This window comes from Gouania willdenowi, chromosome 13 (assembly GCF_900634775.1).
Source record: "Gouania willdenowi chromosome 13, fGouWil2.1, whole genome shotgun sequence".
Classification (NCBI taxonomy): Eukaryota; Metazoa; Chordata; class Actinopteri; order Blenniiformes; family Gobiesocidae; genus Gouania; species Gouania willdenowi.
This window is the reverse complement of record NC_041056.1, coordinates 39,874,207-39,898,017: the sequence shown is the minus strand read 5'-3', so window position 1 is coordinate 39,898,017 and position 23,811 is coordinate 39,874,207. Positions and strand designations below refer to the sequence as shown.

Genomic DNA, 23,811 nt, shown 5'->3' with positions numbered 1-23,811 from the left:
TGTCACAAGTGAAACCAAATATTTAGCAAATAATAAAAGCTCATTGATGCAAATGATTTAGATTTAACACTTGGATTTAATACTGACATATTTTTATGAGGAAAAATAAATATCACAAATTTCACAAAAAGTGCTGAAAATCTGGTCAAAAGTAACATACATTTTTTTAAACGTGTTTTTTTGTTAAATGTTGCAAAAAAATTCTGTTTATTTTAGGATGCACAGCTTTATTTATTTATTTATTGAGCACGATTATGATGCCTGCATAGGCATATCACATACATTATATGTGTACATATAATTAAACACATACAAGTACATATACAAATATATCTACACTATCCTAGACATGCTTAATGGGAGGAGAACAATAACAACCTTATCTAATCCCTCCCATTCTCACTCAGAACTCTCCAAATAATGAAGAAAGAAAAAAGTGGTTTATTGTCACGTCCCACGGATCAAATGACACGTCCAACACACGCCTCCTGATGACACAGCAGCATAAATTCTGCCAAACTCTGAACAAGCTGTGAGAGTCTGAGCGGATGTTCCCAGGACTTTGGGTTCCTTTGATTGGTGAGTAGACACAGATGAATCTTTACATATGAGTTCACACGTAAAAGAACTCATAGCAGTATTTCCAGAGGTGTATTCTAGTGTTTTATTTCCCTCTGTCATTCATGAACTTTATCTTTCCAGGGAGCTGATGTTTTTTCCCTCTTTGGTTGTTTTACACTCTTATTGTTATTACTGGTGTTGGTAATGCCTGAAACCGGAACAAAAATCTTGGTGGTACCATCATTTTTAGTGTTTCCACTCTGCTAAGTATTCCATCTATTTAAGCCCTGTTGTATTTTGTTTTACTTTACACCATAATTATTACTATACAGCTCTTCTAAATTATAGGGTTACAGGTAGGAAAAGAAATGCATAATATGGCTCTTTATGTAGATGACATCATTGTTTATTGTTTCTTACTTCACCAGAAGATTCTATACATTAATTAATGAAAACAAATGATGAATAAAGTATAGTTTCAGTGTATACATTTAATCTAAATAAGTGTAAATCATTAGTAATAGGAAAACAAATTAGTCAAGATCTTAAAGATAAATATAAGCTTCGGTGGGACACAGAAAAAAAATATTTGGGCATTAGCAACATTTAGTAACAAACTACATTTAAGAAATGTATGTGAATTTATTTATTTTTTGTTACTTTTGACCCATTAACTGCAATATTTGTGAAATTTGTGATATTTACTTCTCTTGTAAAAAATATAGTGTCATTGTTAAATGTAAATGTTAAATATAAATGTCAAATATAAATCTAAATGCTAAATGTTGGATCTAAATATTAAATTTGTTAAATAATAAATCTAAATGTTAAAACTAAATCTAAATGTTGAATGTTAAATCTAAATATAAATTATACAGTTAAATATAAATAATATAGTAAGAATTTAGAAGAGTTGTATAATAATAATTATGGTGTGTTGGAAAACCAAAAACACCACTCTTATTGAGAGAAAAAAGTTCAATTCCAAAATAATCTTGTGCGTAACGAATGCGTAAAAGCGTGCGTAAAAGTGACGCATCTTCTGCGTTGTTTTTCAGCACAAACCTGCGGTTCCTCTGAAGCCTGTGCTGAACATGGAGCAGCCGGAAAACTGCACAACGTGCGCCCCGGACCCCCACCTGTACGTGCACGCGCAGAGTGGAGATGAAAGCGGCGGCACGGCGTACCTGTACATCCTGATCGTGATGTCCTTCTACGGAGTCTTCCTCTGTGGGATCATGCTGGGATACGTCCAGTCCAAGAGGCGGGAGAAAAGACGGATTAACGTGTTCACGCGCCTCGTGCACGAGGAACAGCAGCGTGAGTGGGGCGCGCTCCCCAAGAAGCACAGTCTCACCTTTCCGCCACCGACGTGTGCGCTCCCCTCCGTGCACGTGGCCCTGCCTTTCTGCGGGAACCACAGCCGTGCCCTCGGACACATGTACTACGAGAGCGCGCTGGCGTGCACGCTGTGCACGGAGGAAAACAGCAGCACCTCCCTGTGCTCCTCCGCGGACACGCGCATCACCATCGAGGAGGAGTCGGAGGAGCGCGTGAGGGAAGGATCCGATGATTCCGGATGATCAAAGAGATCAAAGGCCACTAATAACCTGATTTAATAGGTTTAATAAGTTCAGAATGGCACCAGAACTGTAGTTTGACACCAGCTTCATTACCCAACATTCACTCATTAAATACAGTGTTCACCATTAAGAAGAAACACTGCACTTTTGTTTCTTTCATTGGGATATTCTTTCTTTTCTGTGTATCTTTTTTTTCTCCTTTGCGATATGCTTTCTTTTTACTTTCTTTCAATATTCCTTCTTTCTTTTCTTTACGATATGCTTACTTTTTTCTTTATTTTCTTTCTTTGCATTATTCTTTCTTTTCTTTGTATCTTTTTTTTCTTTTAATATTCTACCTTTTCTATTTCTTTTTTCTTTCTTTTCTTTGTGATATTATTTGGTTTCTTTCTCTGTGATATGCTTCATTACCTAAAAGGAGTCATCTTGACACACCTTCAGCCTTTATTAAAAACACTCTCCTAAAACGTTCTCTGAAGCCAAATGTTAAAGATTGATTTTGTTTATTTATTCTTTTTTTTGTCTGAGGTCCATATCTTTTGAAATATAAATCAGCAAATATTTCACATGCTTTTGAACAATTTTTCATCTGTTTCATATAAGCATTACATTTATTTCACTTTTGTTTACATTAAGTTTAAAGCTTGAAGCTTCAGAAAATGATCCATGTGTATTTGATGCATTTTGAATTAGTAATTATTTTTTTTAACAATCGGTACTGTATCATCAGCCATGTGAGTGTTAACATCTGGACTGTTGCAGATGTTTAAGAACAAAAGCTGCACTGCGATTAAGAATAAGAAACAAGATACAGGACATCGTTAATGTACCAAATACTGGAAATACGGAATATTTACAAACTTTAAGATACAATATAACTACGCTATTTATATTAGAATTATCTCCAAAACCTAAAAATTGCAAGGCTTACGAAAATAAAGAAATGTTCAATAGAATCAAAAAGCCTTGTAAAATCAAACAATAGGAATAGTGCATTAAAATTCATATAATCCATTCAATCAAAATGTGTCAAACTCAAGGCCCGGGGGCCAGATTCGGCCCCTAAGAGCATCCCACTTGGCCCGCAAGAGAAACTGAAAAACCAAAAACATGAATAATTTTGTGTAAATGACTGATTTCTGTCACCTTTTGCTTGGTTATTATCAGTGCCTCACATACTGTATTTATCGTTAATATGTGGACGTGATAACTCGGGCACATTAATCTTGAAATCGATCGTTTTCCAACCAAAACTGATCCGTATTTGGCCCCTGAACTAAAGTGAGTTTGACGGCCCTGCGACATGGCAGTGAGCTGTTCATAAAGGCTGAAATTATTCAGGGTTTTCTAACAGTGATCTAACTCGTAACCTGGTCACTTAGAGCAGGGGTTCTCAACCTTGGGATCAGGGCTCCATTTGGGGTCACCAGATGCCTTCACAAAAATAAGAATATCGGGGGGTTCAATTTGAGCCCTTTTTTGTTTTTTATTACCATTTTTCTGCAACTACACCAAACTTTGTAATTATTTTCATTATTACCAGATTTTTAACCTGATTTCATCACTTTTTCTTGAAATATTTTTGCTCCTTTTAATGCGCTTTTGCTACATTACTCCCATTTCTGCCACTTCATTAAATTTCAATGCCTTTTCTGCACATTTTTTCCACTTTCAAGACATTTCCAGCACTTATAAACCCTTTTCACCACTTTTCCACTTAATGTCACATATGTTGACCCATTATTGACACTTTTAACCTCTTTTCACCATATTTTATGCTTATTTTTGCCAATTTAACCACATTTCCAATTTGTCATTCAGATTATTTTCCATTTTAAAGCAATTGTTTTGCCTTTTTTAACTACATTACCCTAACCCCCAATTTTTGCCACTTTGATGCCAATATTGACATTTTCAACCCGTTTCTGACCAGTTTTACCCACTCTAATTTGCAACTTTTAACCCATTTTTGTGGTTTTTAAAATCCCATGTCACCAACTTTTACACCATTTTGTTCACTTTTAACTCATTTTATTTATGATTAAAACAAGGATTTACATCTTTAAGATGATCATACACTGTTCCAATTAATACTAAACTTCCTGGATAACAGTGGATATTATTCAGATGAATAAATAAATGTGGTTATCACAGATTCATAGAACAATGGACCATCATTTTGCTGACTTTATGGATGGACCCCAAAAATCTCTCCCCTTTAATCCCCCTTATGTTCTTCAATGTTCACGTCTGTGTTCAAACACCTTCAGCTACAGTGGGGTCCCCGGTCTCTGGGACCTTTATTGTGGGGGTCACAGGCTGAAAAGGTTGAGAACAACTGCCTTAGAGCATTTGATTGTGTCTTATTTTGGGGTCTCTTTGTTGCGTCTCTGTCTTTCCTGACCAACAGTGTCGCGCTGCGCTGAGCTGATGATGACCCACCCTGAAGAGGAATGAGGCAAAAGCTTGGGATTTTTTTTGGGGATAAAACTGAACTTGACCTGCTCATGTCTCCTCAACTCTGAAAATGGAATCCTACCTGGAACCCACTTGAAACATTGTCAGAATGTCTTTGTTGTAGTTAAATGATGAATGGACACGCTTGATGATCAAACATTTGTTTACTTGATAAAATCACTGTAGATAATGTGTTTTTCCCCACTGCAGAACAGCAGTATATCAAGAAAAAAATAAATACATTTACATTCAACCATTTTTTTTACACTTCACTGATAGTATTGAACATATTTCCAGCATATATTTCCCCCTAAACCACATGTGTCAAACTCAAGGCCCGGGGGCCAAATCCGGCCATTTAGCCCATTCAATTTGGCCTGCAGAAAAAGGGTAAAAATGACAGAAAAAACATAAATCATTGTGTAAATGAAACTCAACAATATTTGCAGGTGCTCACAGTTTTTCCTGTGGTGCATATATCGTACGATTGCAGTTCTTTTTTATGTTAAACTGCTGAAAAAAGTTATAAAATCCTTTAATTTTCCTCACATTGTTACACAATATTTACATTAATTTATTAAAAATTGGTCACTCTAGGAACTTCAAAGCGAAAATCCTGTTGGAATTGATATCTGTCACTTATTGCAATACATATTTTGTATTTTATGTATACGTAGAAGTGCAAAGTAGGGCACAATGTTGAGATCATTCATTTTCCAGCATAAAATCTGTGTCCCACTTGAGATCAAACTGCTCCGTATTTGGCCCCTGAACTAAAATGTGTTTGACACCCCTGTTCTAAACCTTCCTCAGACAGGAGAATAAAAGACTCTCCCTGAAATAAAACTGTAGGTTTTAAGTTTGTATTAAAACATCTGCCTGCTAAATAAACCACAGTTAGTGCTGAGGGTGAGAAAGAAAAGCACAGAATGTCTCCTGCTCCATGAAGCAGGATGTTTGTCATCAGTTTCCTCCTGTGGGAGTCTGCGCCTCAAAAAGCCAGGACGTTAGTTTGTCTGGAAATGAGGCAAAAACTAAATACATTCGTTCTTCATTCCTCACTTCTGTCATGTTCTTAAACTTTAGATCAAATCCATAACTGCATCAATGTACCATTTAATTATTTATTATTATTATTATTATTATTAATAATAATAATAATAATAATAATAATAATAATAATAATAATAATAATAATAATAATAATAATAATAATTAATTTTTATTTATAAGCACTTTTTTAAAAAAAACTCAGACACTTTATAGTTACAACATATCGTCCTGGTGGGTTGTTGGCCCTAGTGGGCTGGTCTGTTTTTTGGGGGGGTTTTATAAGAGCGAGTGAAGGCTGACATGTTAACAGGGGGCCAAAAATAGTCCAAAAGTAGGAAAAAATAGCAATAAAAGAGAGTAAAGTGAATAAAATGGCTCAAAAGCAGTCACGAGTGGCCAAAAAAGGGGCAATGAAGGAACTAGGTTGGAAAAAGTGTAGTTTAAATTCAGAAAACGTGGCAAACAATAGCAAAAAAGAAAAGGGCAAAAATGTGGAACAAAAAGAGGCCAAATGTAGGAAAAAAAGGAAACAAGTGATATTTATTGGGCAAAAGTTAGGTTATTGAGATAAAAAAAAGTGTCCCAAAAAATTTAAGACAGGACAAAAATTTGATTAAAGTGTCAAAATGAACTTGCAAAGATGGACAAAAAAAGGAAAAAGGGTTATTTATTGGCTAAAAGGAGCTAAAGTCTGAAAAAAGTGGACAAAGGAAGTAAAAACGGGTTAAAAAGTATATAAATTAATATTGTTAAATTTTAAAAATAAGCATAAGATGAAAAAGTGACAATAATGCGTCAACATATGTGACATTAGGTGGAAAAGTGGTTAAAGGGTTTATAAGTGCTGAACATGTGTTGAGAGTTAGAAAAATGTGCAGAAAAGAGATTGAAATTCGATGGAGAAGTGGCAGAAATTGGGAGAAATGTAGAAAAAATGCATTAAAAGGAGAAAAAATATTGTTTCTTGTTATTTTGCTGTAAGATAGATATGTAACTGTATTTTACTCTGAACATTTCTGTACTTTCGTGTATATATTTTGTCAATAAAGACATAAAAAAAAACCTGGATTCCATCGGAGGATGACGTCATGCCTTCGTTGCGTCACAGTCGTTCGATTCCGCTTCAAAGCGCCACAGGAAAAAGAACATTTAACAGAGTTCATTAGTAACGTGAATAGCATCGTCTCCATTGTGTGTTTAAACCAACTCAGATGGATTCATGCTCCACTGCGTCCTCCAGTGGCTATAGGAGGGATTACAATGAGAAGATTTTTCATGTTGAACACAGATCTGATGATTCACCTACAAGGAAAATTGAAGTAAAAAAAGAGAGACAGAATGGAAGATTACAGCAGAAGCAAGATAAACTGCCTTTTGGCAGAAAGAAGCCAAAATCAGGGTACAACTTTGAAATGAAGAGGCTGAAACTCGAGATCAGGAAGTTCAAGGAACTTATTCGGTCGGATTCTACAGAAACTCTCATCTCATCATCACAGAGTACATGCGAAGAGGGAAGCAACTCTTCTTCATGTCAGGAGGAACAGAAACATTACGAACGGAACTTGCTATTGCGAGAGAGAGAAAAAAGTCAGGAGTTTGAAAGTAAGAAGCAAAAGGTCGACTATGACGAGCAAATTGCACAATCTCAGCGCAGGTCTCCAAGTCTTCTGGACGACCCAAGAAAAGATGAGCTGCTACAAGAGGTGTTGCAGCTGCTAAATCATCACAACGAATCCAAATTTGCTGAAATTGATGAAGTGCTTGTTAGGTTGAATACAGAGCTGAGCAATGATCGGATTGTTCAAGCTGAAATAAAACAGTCTGAGGAGGAGCGCAAAGGAGAGATTGAAGGTATCAAGATGACTCTTGCAGTTATCCTGCAGAAGATTGACGGTTTAAAAAGCCAACCTCCACCAACACCTGAGGGTCAACGTTGGGATTCTCGGACCAATGACGATGAAAACAAAGACGTACAAGCTCAGAGTTCCTCAGATGTTCCCTCAGGTGAACCAGTGGAGCCTCGGACTGGAACCAACACTAGATTATCTGTTTTAACACAGACAGGACGGTTTTTGTTCCGCTGTGGACGACCATTATTTCTAGGTCTTAAAGCAGTGACTTATGTAGTTGGAGCAGTAGTTGGCTTCATTACACTGCTAAATCAAGTTGAATATCACAAACCTGGTTCCGTCCCAGTTTAAAACATGTCATTCAATCTTCAAAGTTAAAAGTCATGTCTGACTCCAAACACAAACTCTCGTTTCCTTGTCACATTTTGTGTATTGTTCAAATTTTTTATTATTATATTTCCTTTTGCAACTGGTTGCACCATTATCCAGATGAGTGAAATAAATGAATGATGTGAAGTGTTTTTTTGTGTGCTGACAAAGTGACTCTAAAAATGGATGCGGGGGCGGAACTATAGGGGGGCGGCATGCCCAGTGCCGGGGTCCGGATAGGAGGTAGGAGAAGGCGGGCCCTCCATGACTTGTGCCCAGAGGCTCACAGAGTATAGGCAGTCATACAGGGTTTATATAGACCCATTTCATGTGACGTATGTATACTAAATTAGGTGCATGCGCGCACAGGCTCGGTGCAAAACAACCAGAGGACTGCTGAGGTGATGGTGGGGGAGCAGACAGAGCGCTATCTCAGTCTGGATCCAGTAAAAATTGACCATAAAAATCTGTAAATGGACTGATATGCAGACATGGGACAGTGAGGAGGAGACTTAATGTAAAGATGGAAACTTATCCGTTGAAACTGATCAGAATTCACGAAAACCTTTGTTAACAGTAGTACAGCAGCCTGCCTACCTGCCCGTTCATAACAGTTATAAACATCTAGAGACTTACAGTAAGCTTTTAGGTTTTCTTTTGTTTCTATCAGATATGTATAAATGTCTGGCCAGTGAACATGGGGCCAGGAGCGAACATCTGATGACCACTTGTTTTCAGGGACGCTGCATGGGTCCCTCAGTCATTCCCCTGTACTTAAAGTGATGGTTTGAAGTTGTGTTTGTGACCATCCTAATGTTTTTGTTGTTCTTTTGTGTTTTATATAATTCATGTCCGTTTGATGAACTTCAAAATGACACAGTCACTCACTGAAGCTTGTAAGTCCCACTGTTGCAGGCATGTGTATGTTGTAAAATGATGTTATCATGAGCTTTATTATTTGGGTTTAAAGGGCCCCTGATTTGTTCCGCTACTGAATGATGGATGGATGGATGGATGGATGGATGGATGGAGCACTGGGTTGTGAATGGGTGTTTGTGCTTGTTACCGTGATGCAGCTCTAGGTACAATATAAAACCCTGGGTTCTCTCCGGGTACTCCGGCTTCTTCCTACATTATATTTAGAGAAGTGGTTCCCCTTCAGACATTTAACCTGAAGCCATGTACCCCCTATTCCTGCACACTTAAAGAACATAATACAACAATGTTATACATATTGAAGCCCGACAGTGAAATTTCTCTCTGAATTTTACCTATTCTATTGAGGAATAATTTATAATAAAAAAATTAAAAATCTTTTTCAGAATTATTGCTTTATTTAATTCATTAGCCTACTGGCATTTTTACTGATAAACTAATCTTTTTTTCCTTCAGAAAGCAGTAAAACAACATATTCATCACAATGAAAAGGTGAAATATAACTCGCTTTAACTTTAATGAGAACGATGAGGTTGTGAGAATAAACAGAACTCTGCAATGTTTGGCTGTGCTTTTTTGAGTATATTTCTAAATCAGTAATTTTACTTGTACTTAAGTATGTTTTAAATGAAGTAAAGTAATTCGCTACATCTCATTACCCAACCATTACTGAGTAACTATTTTGTTTTCAAAATGATCATCGGACATTGTGAAACTACAATACAGATACAGCATTGAATCATGGTTATTTTCTCAGCTTTTTATTAAATGTATGCTATACCTGTGAATTTTATTTATTTTAAATTTAATTAAATGGTATTTTTGTTGAAAAAAACAATTGTACATTTTGACAAACCAGAAAATTAATTAAGTTCCAATTGTGGTAGATTTGGTCTCTTCCTATTTAAGTTCATGCGTGAGATATTTACTGTATGCAAGGGAATCATGGCAAGATTTATTACAAAAAATAAATGGGCAGGGTGAAAATAACTACTTTGAGTACTATTACTACTCTTTACTTGTACTTGAGTGTTTTTTGTATTACTTACTTGTATTTGAGTACAATTTAAATCAAGTAACAGTACTTACACTTGAGTAGGATATATCTAGGGTGACCAGATTTTTAAAACTCAAAACCGGGACAGTAATTTAACCAAAGAAGACAACAGATTTTCCAAAAAATTCATTTGTAATGAAAAAAGGAAACATAAATGACATTTCTTATTTCTTTCTTTTAGATTAAATGTAATATTGCAACGGCTGAACCAAATTAAAATTGTCCATCAATCAAAAAAAACCCCTACATTTTAAGTTAACAGAAAATTGTTTTGAATAATCAAAAAACTTGTTTGTTGAAGGAGAAAGCGTGAGAGGAAGCAAACGAGAAATATTGTCAATGCCATCGACCAATCAGCATCGAGTTGCAAACACGTGGAAGACTTTTGAGCTTTTTAATTGGTTCATACTCAACGTTTTTGAAGACAAAATACGCAAATTTGACGTCATTTGGAACCAGTCTGCACAGTAGGGTCGGGCGGGAGAAGCACTGGTAACACGCCCCGCCCATTTAGCGTAATGTACTGATGACTTACGTTGCCCAGCAACCCCAAGAACATAAATATCTTTCCAGCTGAAAATTCTACCAACTAACCATCATAGAGGTTAGTACAAAACCACGATAGATTTCAACTCAAATATCTAAATGTACTCTATATATTTAAAAATGAAGAAAATCACACGTCTCATCTTTCCTTCACGATGTAACTGCTATTCACAAAGAGAACTACGCAAGATCCGCGGCTGTCAATCATTGTCATATATGATGCAAAATCCTGTTTTTCAACCTCAAATAACTTATTTAAAACAAAGTTCACAGAACAATGAGCACTTGAACTCAATGTAGGGTGATAATATCTAATGATCACAGCAGAGTTTAGGTTTGGAAAAACATTATGTGACGAGTGTTTTAACTTTACAGTTTGATGCACATCCCATCTGTTATCATTGAGGAGGCGGGGTTTATGACCTATATTGCAGCCAGTCAGCAGCGAGAGCTCTAAAAATAAAGCTTCACTCCACTGGGGAGCTTGTCCTGTCCATTCTTTTACGGCCATTTGTGGCAATGCATATATATTATATTTTAATTTCCAATGTTGTCATACTGTCCTTTATTTTTAGGCACATGCCCCTCATGACAATTTCAATACCCCACTTTGGAAACCTAGCACATAGAGCAGGGGTTCTCAACTGGTCTCACCCTGGGACCCAAATTTTGCCACGGTTGTTAAATCACGACCCACTTTTTTTTTTTTTACAATCCAACAAACCAAATTTAGTTTTTTCAAAAATAGCTGTTGAAAACACACTTGTAGAATATTTTTAAAAACATAAATGTATATATTTTCCTGTGCAACATGCATTTCACAGAATACCTGTCAAAAGTAACATTTATTTTAAAATAAAAGACAAGTCCAACATGAGAGACATTAAGTATTTATCTATTTTTGACCAGCTGTCCGCAACCCACCCAGTACAGGTCTGTGACCCAACCCACCAGTTGAGAGTCGCTGACATAGTGTATCTATATACATATAATATTGATGCTTTGTTGTTATTAACAGCAGTTGACAGGCACACATGTAAACATGTAATTGACTTCTTGCTTCTTTTCTTTTTTGAAGTTTGAGACAAATAAAGAAAGAAAGATGTACTACGTTTCAACTTACACTTACCTTTGAAACATTTCATCCTTCATATTTTAGTGATGAGGCTCGTACTAATATAAACTACTCCCACAGTGCCACGCCCAATCACCGTGGTGTCGAAGCGCGAATACTCTGAGTGCGTGCACGATACCCATTCACATGCATGAACCTCATTTAGAAACAGGTGAGAAACAACCAAACCCTGTATGGCTCCTGTCCGGCCCCTAATTACATGGTAATAATTACCCATCACCACTAGCTTGTAGGAGACAGAATCACCATCAAGGTGCACAAAAGTGACAACTCATTAAGAGTTAGAGTCCAATTAGTCGAGATGTCCATCGTCATAGTCAGGAAATGTACCAGTTCATTCAGGTAAATCAATATCGAACAAAAAGTTTGGCGCTCATAATCCAAACGATCTTCACTGCTCATCTGCTTCCTGCAGAAGACAGACCTTCATAATCGGACGATTCAAAATGCTCGATTTAGTCCATTTCTGTCCGAAACAGTATCCAAAACTCTTCCTGTAATTCATGAATTATGCGGTGCCATTTCGTCCACAAGCAACATGAAATCTCCAGGTTCTATTCCATTTCTGCTGTTCTTGTAATCCTGGAGGCTAAATGGTAAATGGACTTGATTTTATATAGCGCTTTATCACCACACTGAAACAGTCTGGGAGCAACTTAGGGTTCAGTGTCTTGCCCAAGGATACTTCGACACGTAGTCAGGTACTGGGATCAAACCCCCAACCTCTCGATCAGAAGACGACCCACTACCACCTGAGCCACGGTCCTTCACCAGCGCTTCCAAAACAGATTAGACATGTACTGCACTTCTTTCCAGTGACGACGAGCGTAGATGTCAGCCTTCTTGAACAATCCAGGTGGTAACGACGGCTGAGATATGAGTAGCAATAAAAAGTTGAGAGTTAATGCCTCCAAATCATTGCGATCTGTTGATGCCTTTGTTATTGGTCGGCTGTTAATATTTGCTTTGGCTTCACAGAACACTGATACCAAGCCTTCTTCGTCCAATGATTGAGTTTTGAGAACTGAGTTCAGGACCTTGCGGACTGACCGGATCAACCTCTCCCATGCACCTCCATAGTGAGATGCAGCTGTTCTATTGAACATCTATTTTACTCCCTTTTGAAGGAGCATTCCATTTATGAGGTAGTATGAGGTTCGACTGGCATTGCTGCTCTATTTAGCCTTTCTCCAACCCTTATCAAACCATCATCAAGGATTGGGTTCAGCTTATAGAGATGACCACACATTCTCCTTTCTCCAAACTTGCCATTTCTTCAGGAAATCTTGTTCTTTGACAAAACCCTATCACAGCTTTCTCAGCAGCAACTAAATCTTCCACTGCGAGTGACAGACAGAGGTCACAAAGTGCTCATTCACACTCACATTCACACACCAATGGGACAGAGCCGCCATGCAAGGCGCTAGTCAACCACTGGGAGCAACTTGGGGAGCAGTGTCTTGCCCAAGTACACTTCAACACATAGACCGGTATAGACCGGGGTTGAACCGCCAACCTCTCGATCAGAGGACGACCCGCCTACCACCTGAGACACCAGACAGTTGTCGACATAAAAATGCTGCAGCAGGGTGTCGACTGCTTCCAGACTGAAGGAGTTATGATTGTCCTCAGCACACTTTCAAAGGGCAAAACAGGCACAGCTTGGACTAGACGTAGCGCCAAACAGCTGTGACACCATTCTGTACTCAACTAGCTTTTCTTCAAACTTTCCAGGCCACCACAGGAATCTTAACAGGTCACAATCTTCAAGTGGCACCTTGACCTGATAAAACATGGCCTCGACATCTGCCATGAGCACCAGTGGTTCTTCGTGAAATCTGGTCAGGACACCAACGAGCTGGCTTGTTAGATAAGGTCCTTGAAGAAGCTGGGAGTTTAAGGAAGTCCCTTGGAATGTGGCCCCACAGTCAAAAACCACCCACAGTTTATTCTTGGTAGGGTGGTACACCCATTGGTAAAGAATGTACAACACCCTTCTGTCACAGCGTATCAACTGCTTGGTTGGACCTCTCTTTGCATATCCATTCTTCAGCATCTCAGACATGAATGTGAATCTGAGCATAAGGACTGATCTTTCGACAGGCGTTTCTTGAGACTTAATGCACGTTGTTCGGCAACCGCCTTATTATTTGGCATTTTGAGGTATCTCTGTTTTATTGGCAAACCAATGCTGTAGTGCCCATTGATCAGCTTGACTGAATTTGACTCTGACTCCATGAATCGCTTCTTCTTCTACTGTTTTACCGTGTTTGGCACGGCATCCCGCAAAAATATGTAGCGCCACTGTAAACAGGAAGTACACTGCAGCGAGCAAAGTAACGGACAAATGCACCATTTTGACTCGGTCTTGTCTCGGACTCGGGATTTTCCGTCAAGACCGTTCGAGACCAGCACTAATTCCTTAACTTTTTTATAATGTGATAATAACACGGAGAAGAACGTGATAAAACAAAATTTTATTCATTATTTATTCCACCCTGTATAATGACCACAACCTTCCTTAATGTGACTGAGTGATGTGTGTGACACACTCATACGTGTGTGGCTACGGTGTCAGTTTGGACCGCGGAGCGCAAGGGAGAAATGAACTAATCACCGGTAAAAATCCCAGTAAAACTCCAGAAAACAATCACCAGTAATAAATATTATCTCCCTGGTAAAGACAGTAGCTCTAACAACTGGTAAAATAATAAACTGATGATATTACAGCCTGTGAAGGCTGGATAGGGGACGCACTTACTCTGCTTCTGGGTCCTAATGCCAGCCGAGCGGTGAAGCCTGTTCCGTTTACCGTGTGTACTGAGGTCTGTGTGTGTTTAATAAGTCTGTGTGTGTTTAATAAGTCTGTGTGTGTCCGTGTGAAAGTCTGCATGTTTATGCCTCTGTCCATCCACTCCTTTCATTATATCCATGTCTTTTAAGGCTTTATTACATAATGTCGGCTGTAGTCCGGGCCGCCGCCATCTTGGATTATGTCGTCACCAGCGTGTCATCGCCGCAGAGTTGCACTAGCACAGAATGACTCAAATAACTGTAAAGAGGTCTTATATTAGTCTATTTTCTTTTTAAAGTGGTTTTTTTTTTGTGGCTTCAGACTCCAATTACATTTATGTATAAAATATGTTCCCCACAATATAAACAGGTTCACAATATAATTATTTTTTATAGTTTCTGTTTCTACTGTATCAGAATAATAATAATTCTCAACAAGAACTATTGATTAATTTGTCACATGACTGTTCCAGGGTTTGAGTTTGTTTTATTTAGTTTCACATCTACCTGTAGATTTATGTTTTTTAGACTGCTGACAACTTGTTTGTAGTTTTATTTCAGAAAGTTTCACTTTTACAGTTACAGTTGGAAACCTTTGTTAATTGAATATCCTAGTTATATTACAGTAACCAAATTAAACTATATCAACTAAGTGAATTAATAAAAAATAACCTGTGTAAAGGCTTTTTCAAACTAAAAGATTATCTTGTGAAATCTTTGACCTGTTGACCTGCACAACTCAAAGAATCAGAATCAAGAATTATTATTTCTTGGCAGAAATGCTTTTAAACACTTGCTGTACATTCAGCTGACATAAAAATCTTGTTTTCAAATATGTAGAATAATTGTGAATTTATCAGTAGCAGTAGTAGTTTTAATATTTTAGTTCATTTTTTGCAGGCACCTTTTTTGTCCGTCAAATGTATTTAAAATAAACTAAAATTAAAGAGAGAATTTTATTTAACTGTTGAACCTTGTCATAATTTTATTTATTTATAGATTTTTTTAAATTGAAAAAAATAATGTTTATGGTCTTGGTCTTGGTCTTGGTCTCGGTCTCGGCTTGTCTCGGTCTCGGCTCCCGAAAGTCTTGGTCTCGGTGGATTCTGGTCTCGGGCATGTCTTGGTCTCGGATAGTGCGGTCTTGAACACAACACTATGTAACGGTAACGGCGTTATTTCTTTAAAAAAATATTGCATTACAGTACTAGTTACTGTCAAAAGTGACGATGGGGCGGAAACACGTTACTTGTAACGCGTTAACGCCCCAACGCTGTATGGGACCTTTAATCCTGTAACGTCAATTGGAACTTAAAGGTCCAGTATTATGCTATTTTTCACTGATCTCCATTTGTTCTAAGAACCCCAACAACATAGTATTTGAGGTTTATTTTCCCAAACTCTTCTGTTTTACAGAGTTTTCGCCCTCTGAAGTCAGTTTAATATGTCAGGGCAAAATTGTTAGTTATGTTTATTAACATATTTACTCATAGACCTTATTCTTTTTAAGGCTTTACGTTGAGACTTTTCATTTCTGTTGTCTCATGTTTTCTGCTCTCTTCTTGAGGTCAGCTTCACAAAACACATCTTATCCCTCAGACACAGAGGCATGACACACTCACATGCCTACACACACTCACATAGTCACACATACACACCCAATACACATCCATTCATACACACAAACACCATACACGCACACACCTCCAACACTCACGACAATCAGGAGATACCAGAGAACTGGTTGTTTTGACCTAAAGAAGAAACTGTCTCTTTTCACCCTCTTCTATCACCTCCACCCTGTCCTCTTTATCTCCTGGGGGGAGGAGAGAGGGGGACTGAGGGGGAATATACGTGATGAGTTAGAACTGTGCCACTCTGTCATCGGACGTCCGCCCGGGGCGGTCACTAATTTTGTCCATCTTTGTACTCCTTTTTATTTAGTTTTATAATAAACCTTTTTTATAAAATCGTCAATGCCTCGCCTGGACTCCATCATTCAACCAGAGCAATAAATCATGTCTCCAAATGAGGTCAACCGCAAATTTGCCGTGACAAATGACACCTCTAAAAACAGGCTGTTTTGGGGCCTTCATGCATACGCATAAGTGGGCGTGTCTGTAGACACAGAATTCACACAACAGCTGATAACTATGGTTATTTTCTTTTGCTAGTATCCACACACTCTTGTTATAGCTTTCAGCCAAAAAACTGCACATTAAAGTAAAACACATGGCTATTTAAGCGGCTATTGTGATAGTGAGTCAGACAAACGCTGCTCCACGGTGTGTGTTTATCACATCAGCAGCGGAGTCAGTCAGCTGTTTCAAACACTCACCAGAGCTGCTACGTCGCTTTCTTGTCATCTTCACTACTAATGATTACAGGAATAGTCCATTCAAAGTGTCCTACCGCTGCATCACATTGTGTCACATACACGTCAGATCATATGAAAGGTGATACGAGGCGGTATAACGGGTACTAAAAGTGGAACAAATTGTAACTACTTCCTGGGTGCTACACCGTGGCTGCCCACTGCTCCTCAGGGAGGGGTTAAATGCAGAGAACACATTTCGTGTATGTTACTTTACATATATGACAATAAGGTATAATGTATATTCTATATTGAACCGCACTTTGTTTTACCTGTGAGCTAGTTTGAGAGGGAAGAGGTCACATTCTATAGGGTAGGAAGAGCCAGGATTTTCAAGAGCAAGAATTTCTGTCATGTGACGTCACAATGCGAGAAAAATTCAACTCGCTCGTTTGGACCTGACTTTTTACAAAATATGGAATATTAAAGGAGGGAGGAAACAGAACTTCTTAACTTTGGCCTTCTGAATGAGGCTAAAAGAATGTATATCACTGTAGCAAAACCATTATAAAGTGATATTTTCATAATACTGCCCCTTTAATTAGGGCATTTGTATATAAAAAAAAAGGTTTGTTTAAAATGTACAATTCATTTTTCTAATAAAATAACACAATCAAATTCAATTCAAAGTAAAAAAAATAAAAAATTCTCAGGTCTAAGTAGCTACATTTATGAATTCTAAAACAGTACCATGCCAAATGTGCCATGTGGGTAAAACCACAATAGGGAGAAACCACAACCTGAACCCAAGGTAGCGGTAAAAGACACAGCATTCAATGCTGTTCTGGCTCTGTGCTTTACGTTTAATCTGATTAGTCAACGATGATATGATGCATTCTATTGTTGTCTGGTCATTTCTTTTTTTGTCGTTTCACAATGTCCGTTGATCATTTTCCAACAAAATTTCATTGTCGTGTGCTGTGTAGTCCTTAGTTTGTTGTCTCCACGTGTGCCTGTGTGTATTTGTCACCTTTTAGGTGTGTATTGTCTTGGAATCCCCCACTTTGAACCATTGTTCCCACGCTGCTAAGCCTCAGCACTGGTCAATGTTGTTAATTTACTTTTGTTTTATAAAGACTGTTTTTAAAATATATTTTTGTAATAAACATGTTCAACTGGGAACAAAGCTCCTTTAATTAACGGGCCTGAGTGCCTTGGGTGATACATTTATTGTTTAGTTTGTAAATCATTAAGTACTCTATTTTCTTTTAAATATTACTATTTCCTTGGGTGACACTCCCAAGGTGGCGTTGTCACCACTAACAATTCCCCATCACACACACTTTGGTGTGTGGATATTAAAGATATGATGAGAAATTTCTATTTTAGATTAAAGATGAGTAAACATTACAGGGAGCTGGCATGTCCACCAGATAGGATGTATAGCAGATCTTTTGGATATTCTGAGAGTAGGTGGAGCTGTATTACTATACCACATTTCAGTTTCCTCTATGGTGTAGTTCCTGAGATGTTGGAAGCTGAAAATGTAAGAGGAAAAAGACGCACACAAATCGACACATAGCCCCCTCACTAAATTGTCCATATCTCAGAAAGTATTGATCTGATCAAACTAAAAATTCAGTGTGACTATTGGATAATCATGGAACAATTGGTAAAAAAAATTAATTTTTCTAGACCGAAGTGCGTGTGTCATTTTTTAAATCACATAGACTGACTCTTTGTTAATAAATCTCTGCATAAACTTTCAATCCATTGGGTGTCATTGCAGGACTCAGCAGTTCACCTGAACCCTGAGTAAACAGGACATTCTTTGTAGGACAATGTAAAAGATTTTTGTGAAAAAACCATCACATGTGGCCCCCACTGTGATAAATGAGCCTATCTCTGTCCTACCTGTTGCTTGTCAGCTACTTGTAGGTGACCCACAGGAAGTGCTGCAGCATCAACACATGTGCACAGCATGGGCAGGCTCGCAGTCTACCTCATTTTCATAGAATACATTTTTGAACCCAGATTCCACCTCCAAGAAGGACACGATTACGTCCCACCACCATATTTAGTGTGTATGTCTAAGGTTTTGATGAGGATGGGAGTTTTCTGGATCACAGAACATTTTGGAATCACTACAACCCAAAATGTTGCCCTAATATACACAGCAAAATCTGTGATGCCAATCCTCCATTGGAGCATCTCATGAGGAACACCACAGACTCATAACATTATGACTAGTCATTTTGTGTATTGTCAATTATTGTTTTTCTTTGATTTCTAAGTGTTTTGGTTGTAGTTTTTTTTTGTTTGCATTTTTGGAGTCATTGTGTATTTTTGATGTTATTTTGTGTGTTATGTGTCATTTTGCATATATTTGTTACATTTTTGTTCATTTTCTGTTATTCATATGTATACTTTGGTAGTCATTCTGAATATTTTGGTGTATCTTTGCTGTGTCTGCAAATTTGCGGTTGTCCTCCTTTGAAAACATGATTTGTGCTCTGGTTGAATGATGAAGTCCAGTCAAAGCATGATGATTTTATAAAAAGGATTTAAATGAAAAAGAGTACAAAAAAAGGTCTTCCATCCTGCAGAAGGGAAAGGCGGCCAGCAACTAACTGGAAAGTTCCACAGCTTAAACTTTTCACAGATAGAGAAAAGTCCCACCCTGAGGAGAGGAAAGCAGGGGGTCAGATGCTCCCAACAGTGGAGACGTTGGAGCAATAGTATCTGTTTTGATAATATGTGTGTGTGTGATATGAATGTGAGTGAGTGTATGTGTGTGTAAGTCTGCCTTTGGCGTTGACGGTCAGATGCATCTTATCTGTGTGCGTTGGTGAAAGAATGTGAGTCGGCCAATTAAACCCTCTCCAAAGGAAGAAGTGAAAGGCATAAAACAAGAATCACATCTTATTATACGTCGGCACTGTTACAGAACTGTTTTTCAGAGCTTTGGTATGAGACCTTCAGCAGAGACTGTTTGTTGCTGGCACTGTGAATACAACACAATTTGTCTGTACAGCAGGTTATCTAAGCTAACATGACTCAGCAAAGGAGCAACGTCTCTGTTCAAAAGTACAATATAATGCAGTCATTGTGTATAAACCAGTGGCGGCTGCTGGTCTTTCATGCAGGGGAAGCTCATTTTCTGCCTACTTCAGAAAATGTATCTGTTTATTTAAATGTGAATTCTAGTAGAATTCACATTTTGTTGTCAACAACTATTTGTAGATTATCGCACATGCACACACGCGCGTAGCTGCTGCGCGCTGGAGTGTGAGTGTTTGGTCAAAAGTCTCACAACACAAGCAGTAACAGTCTCCACAAACACCAAAAGACACTAGGTTTGTCAGAAGTTGATTCGCTATGAGAGGATCAGCAAAGTCTCCGTGTCAACACAGAGCAACGGACTGAAATATCCAGCCCACTGCTCCATAGACCTCCTGTGAAGCCCGGCATCCGATGGGCGGGACTAAGTGCGTCATAACCGAGCATTTATCCAATGAGCGTCTAGTTTGACTGCAGTGGATCAACCACTAAATCCTCTCCCATTGAAGTCAATTGAAGCTGAACTTCACCACTGTTTATTAACACTGTGACGCTGCGGTAATGAATGAAGAACGTCACGCTGTCACTGTCAGTTTCCTGTTATAAGAAGCTGATTCTGAACTAAACATACATGTGTTCTGTCATATATTTAGTCAATGAAATGTACACACAACACTACATATTTGACCACTGATTTTAGGGGAAGCTGAGGTTCCCTTGTAGTCTTAAAGCATCCGCCACTGGTATAAACACATGACAAATTGTACACATGAACACACATTTGATGATATGATGATTAATATAATAATTGCCATAACAGCTGTCATTTTATGTACGTCATAGTCAGTGGCAGATGCTTTAAGACTACAAGGGAACCTCAGCTTCCCCTAAAATCAGTGGTCAAATATGTAGTGTTGTGTGTACATTTCATTGACTAAATATATGACAGAACACATGTATGTTTAGTTCAGAATCAGCTTCTTATAACAGGAAACTGACAGTGACAGCGTGACGTTCTTCATTCATTACCGCAGCGTCACAGTGTTAATAAACAGTGGTGAAGTTCAGCTTCAATAGAAGTCAATGGGAGAGGATTTAGTGGTTGATCCACTGCAGTCAAACTAGACGCTCATTGGATAAATGCTCGGTTATGACGCACTTAGTCCCGCCCATCGGACGCCGGGCTTCACAGGCGGTCTATGGAGCAGTGGGCTGGATCTGTCTGTTCCGGACGCTGGAATAATGGATGATGATTGGATGATCTGTCTCAGGCTCATTCAATTTTGATTGACAGCGAAATGAGCCAATCAGAGAGTATGACGTTGTAAGCACACAGACGGGTTTTTCAAATATTTCAGTCCGTTGCTCTGTGTTGACACGGAGACTTTTCTGATCCTCTCATAGCGAATCAACTTCTGACAAACCTAGTGTCTTTTTTTGGTGTTTGTGGAGACTGTTACTGCTTGTGTTGTGAGTGCTGCGCGCGTGCGTGCGTGTGCGCGCGCGTGTGTGTGATTATCTACAAATAGTTGTTGTTTTTTTATGTAAATGTGCACAAATTTATTTATTTATTATAAATAAAGGTCCCTATTTTTGTTTTTTTTTTGTTCCACCATAGAAAATATGAATGTCAATGTTGTCGACCGGATTTTGGCCAAGCCATTTGATAATCTTCCTTATGAAGAGAAACTTTGTGTTAAACAGCAGGGCAGAGCAACTCCTCACATTGATTTGGTGCAAAAGGTGGGGAAAAGTAACAGGTCTTTTCAGTTGTCCTGGTATAATAAAGTGGGCTGGCTGACTGGAAGTGCTGTCACAAATAAAATGTACTGTTGGCCATGCCTCTTGATGAAACCATCTCAGGGATGTGTTGTCTGGTCAAAGGTGGGTTTTGGGGATCTGACGAACTTTGGCAGGGCATACAAAAGGCATGAAAAAAGCAATGAACACTTGAGTGCATGTGCAAGGTTAAGTTGCCTGGGCAGAGTCAGGGTTGAACATGCAATCAATGAAGGCGCTCGCATTCAGGTGGAAAAACATAATGAAACTGTCAAACAAAACAGGGCTTTCCTAAACCGCCTTATTGATGTTACTTCCTTGCTTGGCCGTCAGGAGCTGTCATTTAGGGGCCATGATGAGAGAAGTGAATCATCCAACAAGGGGAATTACAGGGAGTTTACAGAAACATTAGCAAAATATGACTCTGCCCTTGCCACACAATTCCAGTCATCAGCGGTGTTTTCTGGTATGTCCAATCCAAAATGACTTGATCTCTGCTCTTTCAGCCACTGTTTCTAATGAGATCAAAGATGAAATTAAGGCTGCTCCATTTTTTGCATGGCAGGTGGATGAAACAACTGACATTGCTTGCCATGCCCAACTGCCTGTTATTATTCGCTATGTGGATAGTGCAGGTAAAATCCAGGAGCGCTTCATTGGATTTTTTGATGTTTCTGGGGGAAGAGATGCTCAGTCTGTTTTTGGAGTCTTGAATGAGAACATGCAGGGCTACAACTTCAGGGAGAAACTTGTGGCACAAACCTATGATGGGGCTGCAGTCATGGCTTCAGCTCTCAATGGTTTGCAGGCCAAAGTTAAAGCAATAGCCCCCAGTGCAATGTTTGTGCATTGCTATGCACACAGACTGAATCTGGTGCTCTCTCAGGGGGCCAAATGCTTTTTTGAATGCAGAATTTTTTTTGCATCACTCTCTGGATTTGCAACATTTTTCTCCAAGTCCACAAAGAGGTCCTCTTTTCTGGAGTCTGCAGGCTGCTCAAGGTTGCCCAGAAATGCTCCTACTCGATGGAATTTCACATCACGGATAGTGAGCACTGTGGCAAACAATTATGATGCCCTCCTGCAGACTTTTGAGAATATCATTGCAGATAAGACAATGGATGATGACACATTAGATTGTGCCAAAGGCTTTCTAATGAAACTGGAGGATTTTGAGTTTGTGTTCATGTTGTACACATTTGAACAAATCTTCTCGGAAACTGATGTGGTGTATGACATTGTCCAGCAGAGGGCTATGGATGTTCTGTACTGCAAGAAAATAATTGAGTCTCTTCTTGCTTATGTCAAAGAGAAGAGGTCAGAGGGGTCTTTCCAAACTGTTTATGCCAAAGCAGCACATCTCACATCAGACCCGCAAACTGAGCGCCTGAGAAAGCGTCGGCTGTCACAACTGCACGATCCCAAGGAGCGCTACCGAAATCTGTACATGGCCATCCTAGACAATCTCTCAGAGCAGATACCTCGGCGTTTTGCAAATTTGGAAAGCATGCGCTTCTTAGAATTAGTGAATCCAGGGAAATTTGATGAGATGAGACAAATATTTCCAGAAGAGGCATTTCAAAGTGTCCTGAAAACCTATGGCCAATTTTTTGATTCAGGGAGACTGAGGTCTGAACTTCAAGTCCTTTATTCAAACCAGGACTTGCAGGGCAACAGAGGAAAACTGTGTGATTTCTTGCTGTTTATGAAAGACATGGAGTTGGACAGTACAATGCCTCAGCTGTACAAACTCTTGTCATTAGTGGGAACGATTGGAGCTACATCTGCAGGTGTAGAGAGGAGCTTCTCCTGTCTAAAGCGGCTCAAGTCTTACACCCGCAACACAATGGGCCAAGGCCGTTTAAGCAGCCTGGCTCTGCTGGCCATTGAAAGAACACTGGTCAAGTCCCTGGAAAAGACTCCTGGTTGGTACGACAGGGTCACAGATCATTTTCTTTTAAAGGAACGTAGGGTAGAATTCACATTTAAATAAACAGATAAATTTTCTGAAATAGGCAGAAAATGAGCTTCCCCTGCATGAAAGACCAGCAGCCGCCACTGGTCATAGTAGTTTTGTATGTTTTGGAGTTATTTTGTGTATATATTTTCTGGATAATTCTGTGCTTTTACTTTGAGGGGCAAGGGGCACACAAAGTCAGTATGTGGGCCACCAGTTGCCCATGTCTGCTATAGTGGATGTGTAAGTATATTTTGTGCATGTGTGTGTTACAAATAACGCTGGTAAAAAGATTGAAGAGTGACATGTGGTGATGTGGTGACATTATCACACAAAAGACAATTTTTCGTTATGTTCACCT

The 23,811-nt window shown here is 38.7% G+C and overlaps 2 protein-coding genes across 2 annotated transcripts; both read left to right on the top strand.

The window, feature by feature from the left end:
- The first annotated feature begins 544 nt into the window (after positions 1–544).
- Positions 545–2,243, top strand: kcne4 (potassium voltage-gated channel, Isk-related family, member 4). Its single transcript, XM_028463910.1, has 2 exons — positions 545–579; positions 1,620–2,243. The coding sequence occupies exon 2, from the start codon at positions 1,656–1,658 to the stop codon at positions 2,142–2,144; it is 489 nt and encodes a 162-aa protein (XP_028319711.1). The 5' UTR covers positions 545–579; positions 1,620–1,655; the 3' UTR covers positions 2,145–2,243.
- Positions 2,244–7,066: 4,823 nt separating this feature from the next.
- On the top strand, positions 7,067–23,486 carry LOC114473990 (zinc finger MYM-type protein 1-like). The gene is made up of 2 exons (XM_028463817.1): positions 7,067–7,658; positions 22,000–23,486. Exons 1-2 carry the CDS (start codon positions 7,067–7,069, stop codon positions 23,484–23,486), a joined length of 2,079 nt encoding a protein of 692 aa, XP_028319618.1.
- Positions 23,487–23,811: the final 325 nt, after the last annotated feature.

What these genes read in the sequence shown, in the direction of transcription:
- kcne4 (XM_028463910.1), top strand. Translation starts at nt 1,656, where the DNA reads ATGGAGCAGCCGGAAAACTGCACAACGTGCGCCCCGGACCCCCACCTG.
- LOC114473990 (XM_028463817.1), top strand. Translation starts at nt 7,067, where the DNA reads ATGAAGAGGCTGAAACTCGAGATCAGGAAGTTCAAGGAACTTATTCGG. An exon ending in TTCCTCAGATGTTCCCTCAG is followed by an intron (nt 7,659 to 21,999) that starts GTGAACCAGTGG and finishes CTGCTCTTTCAG; the next exon opens with CCACTGTTTCTAATGAGATC.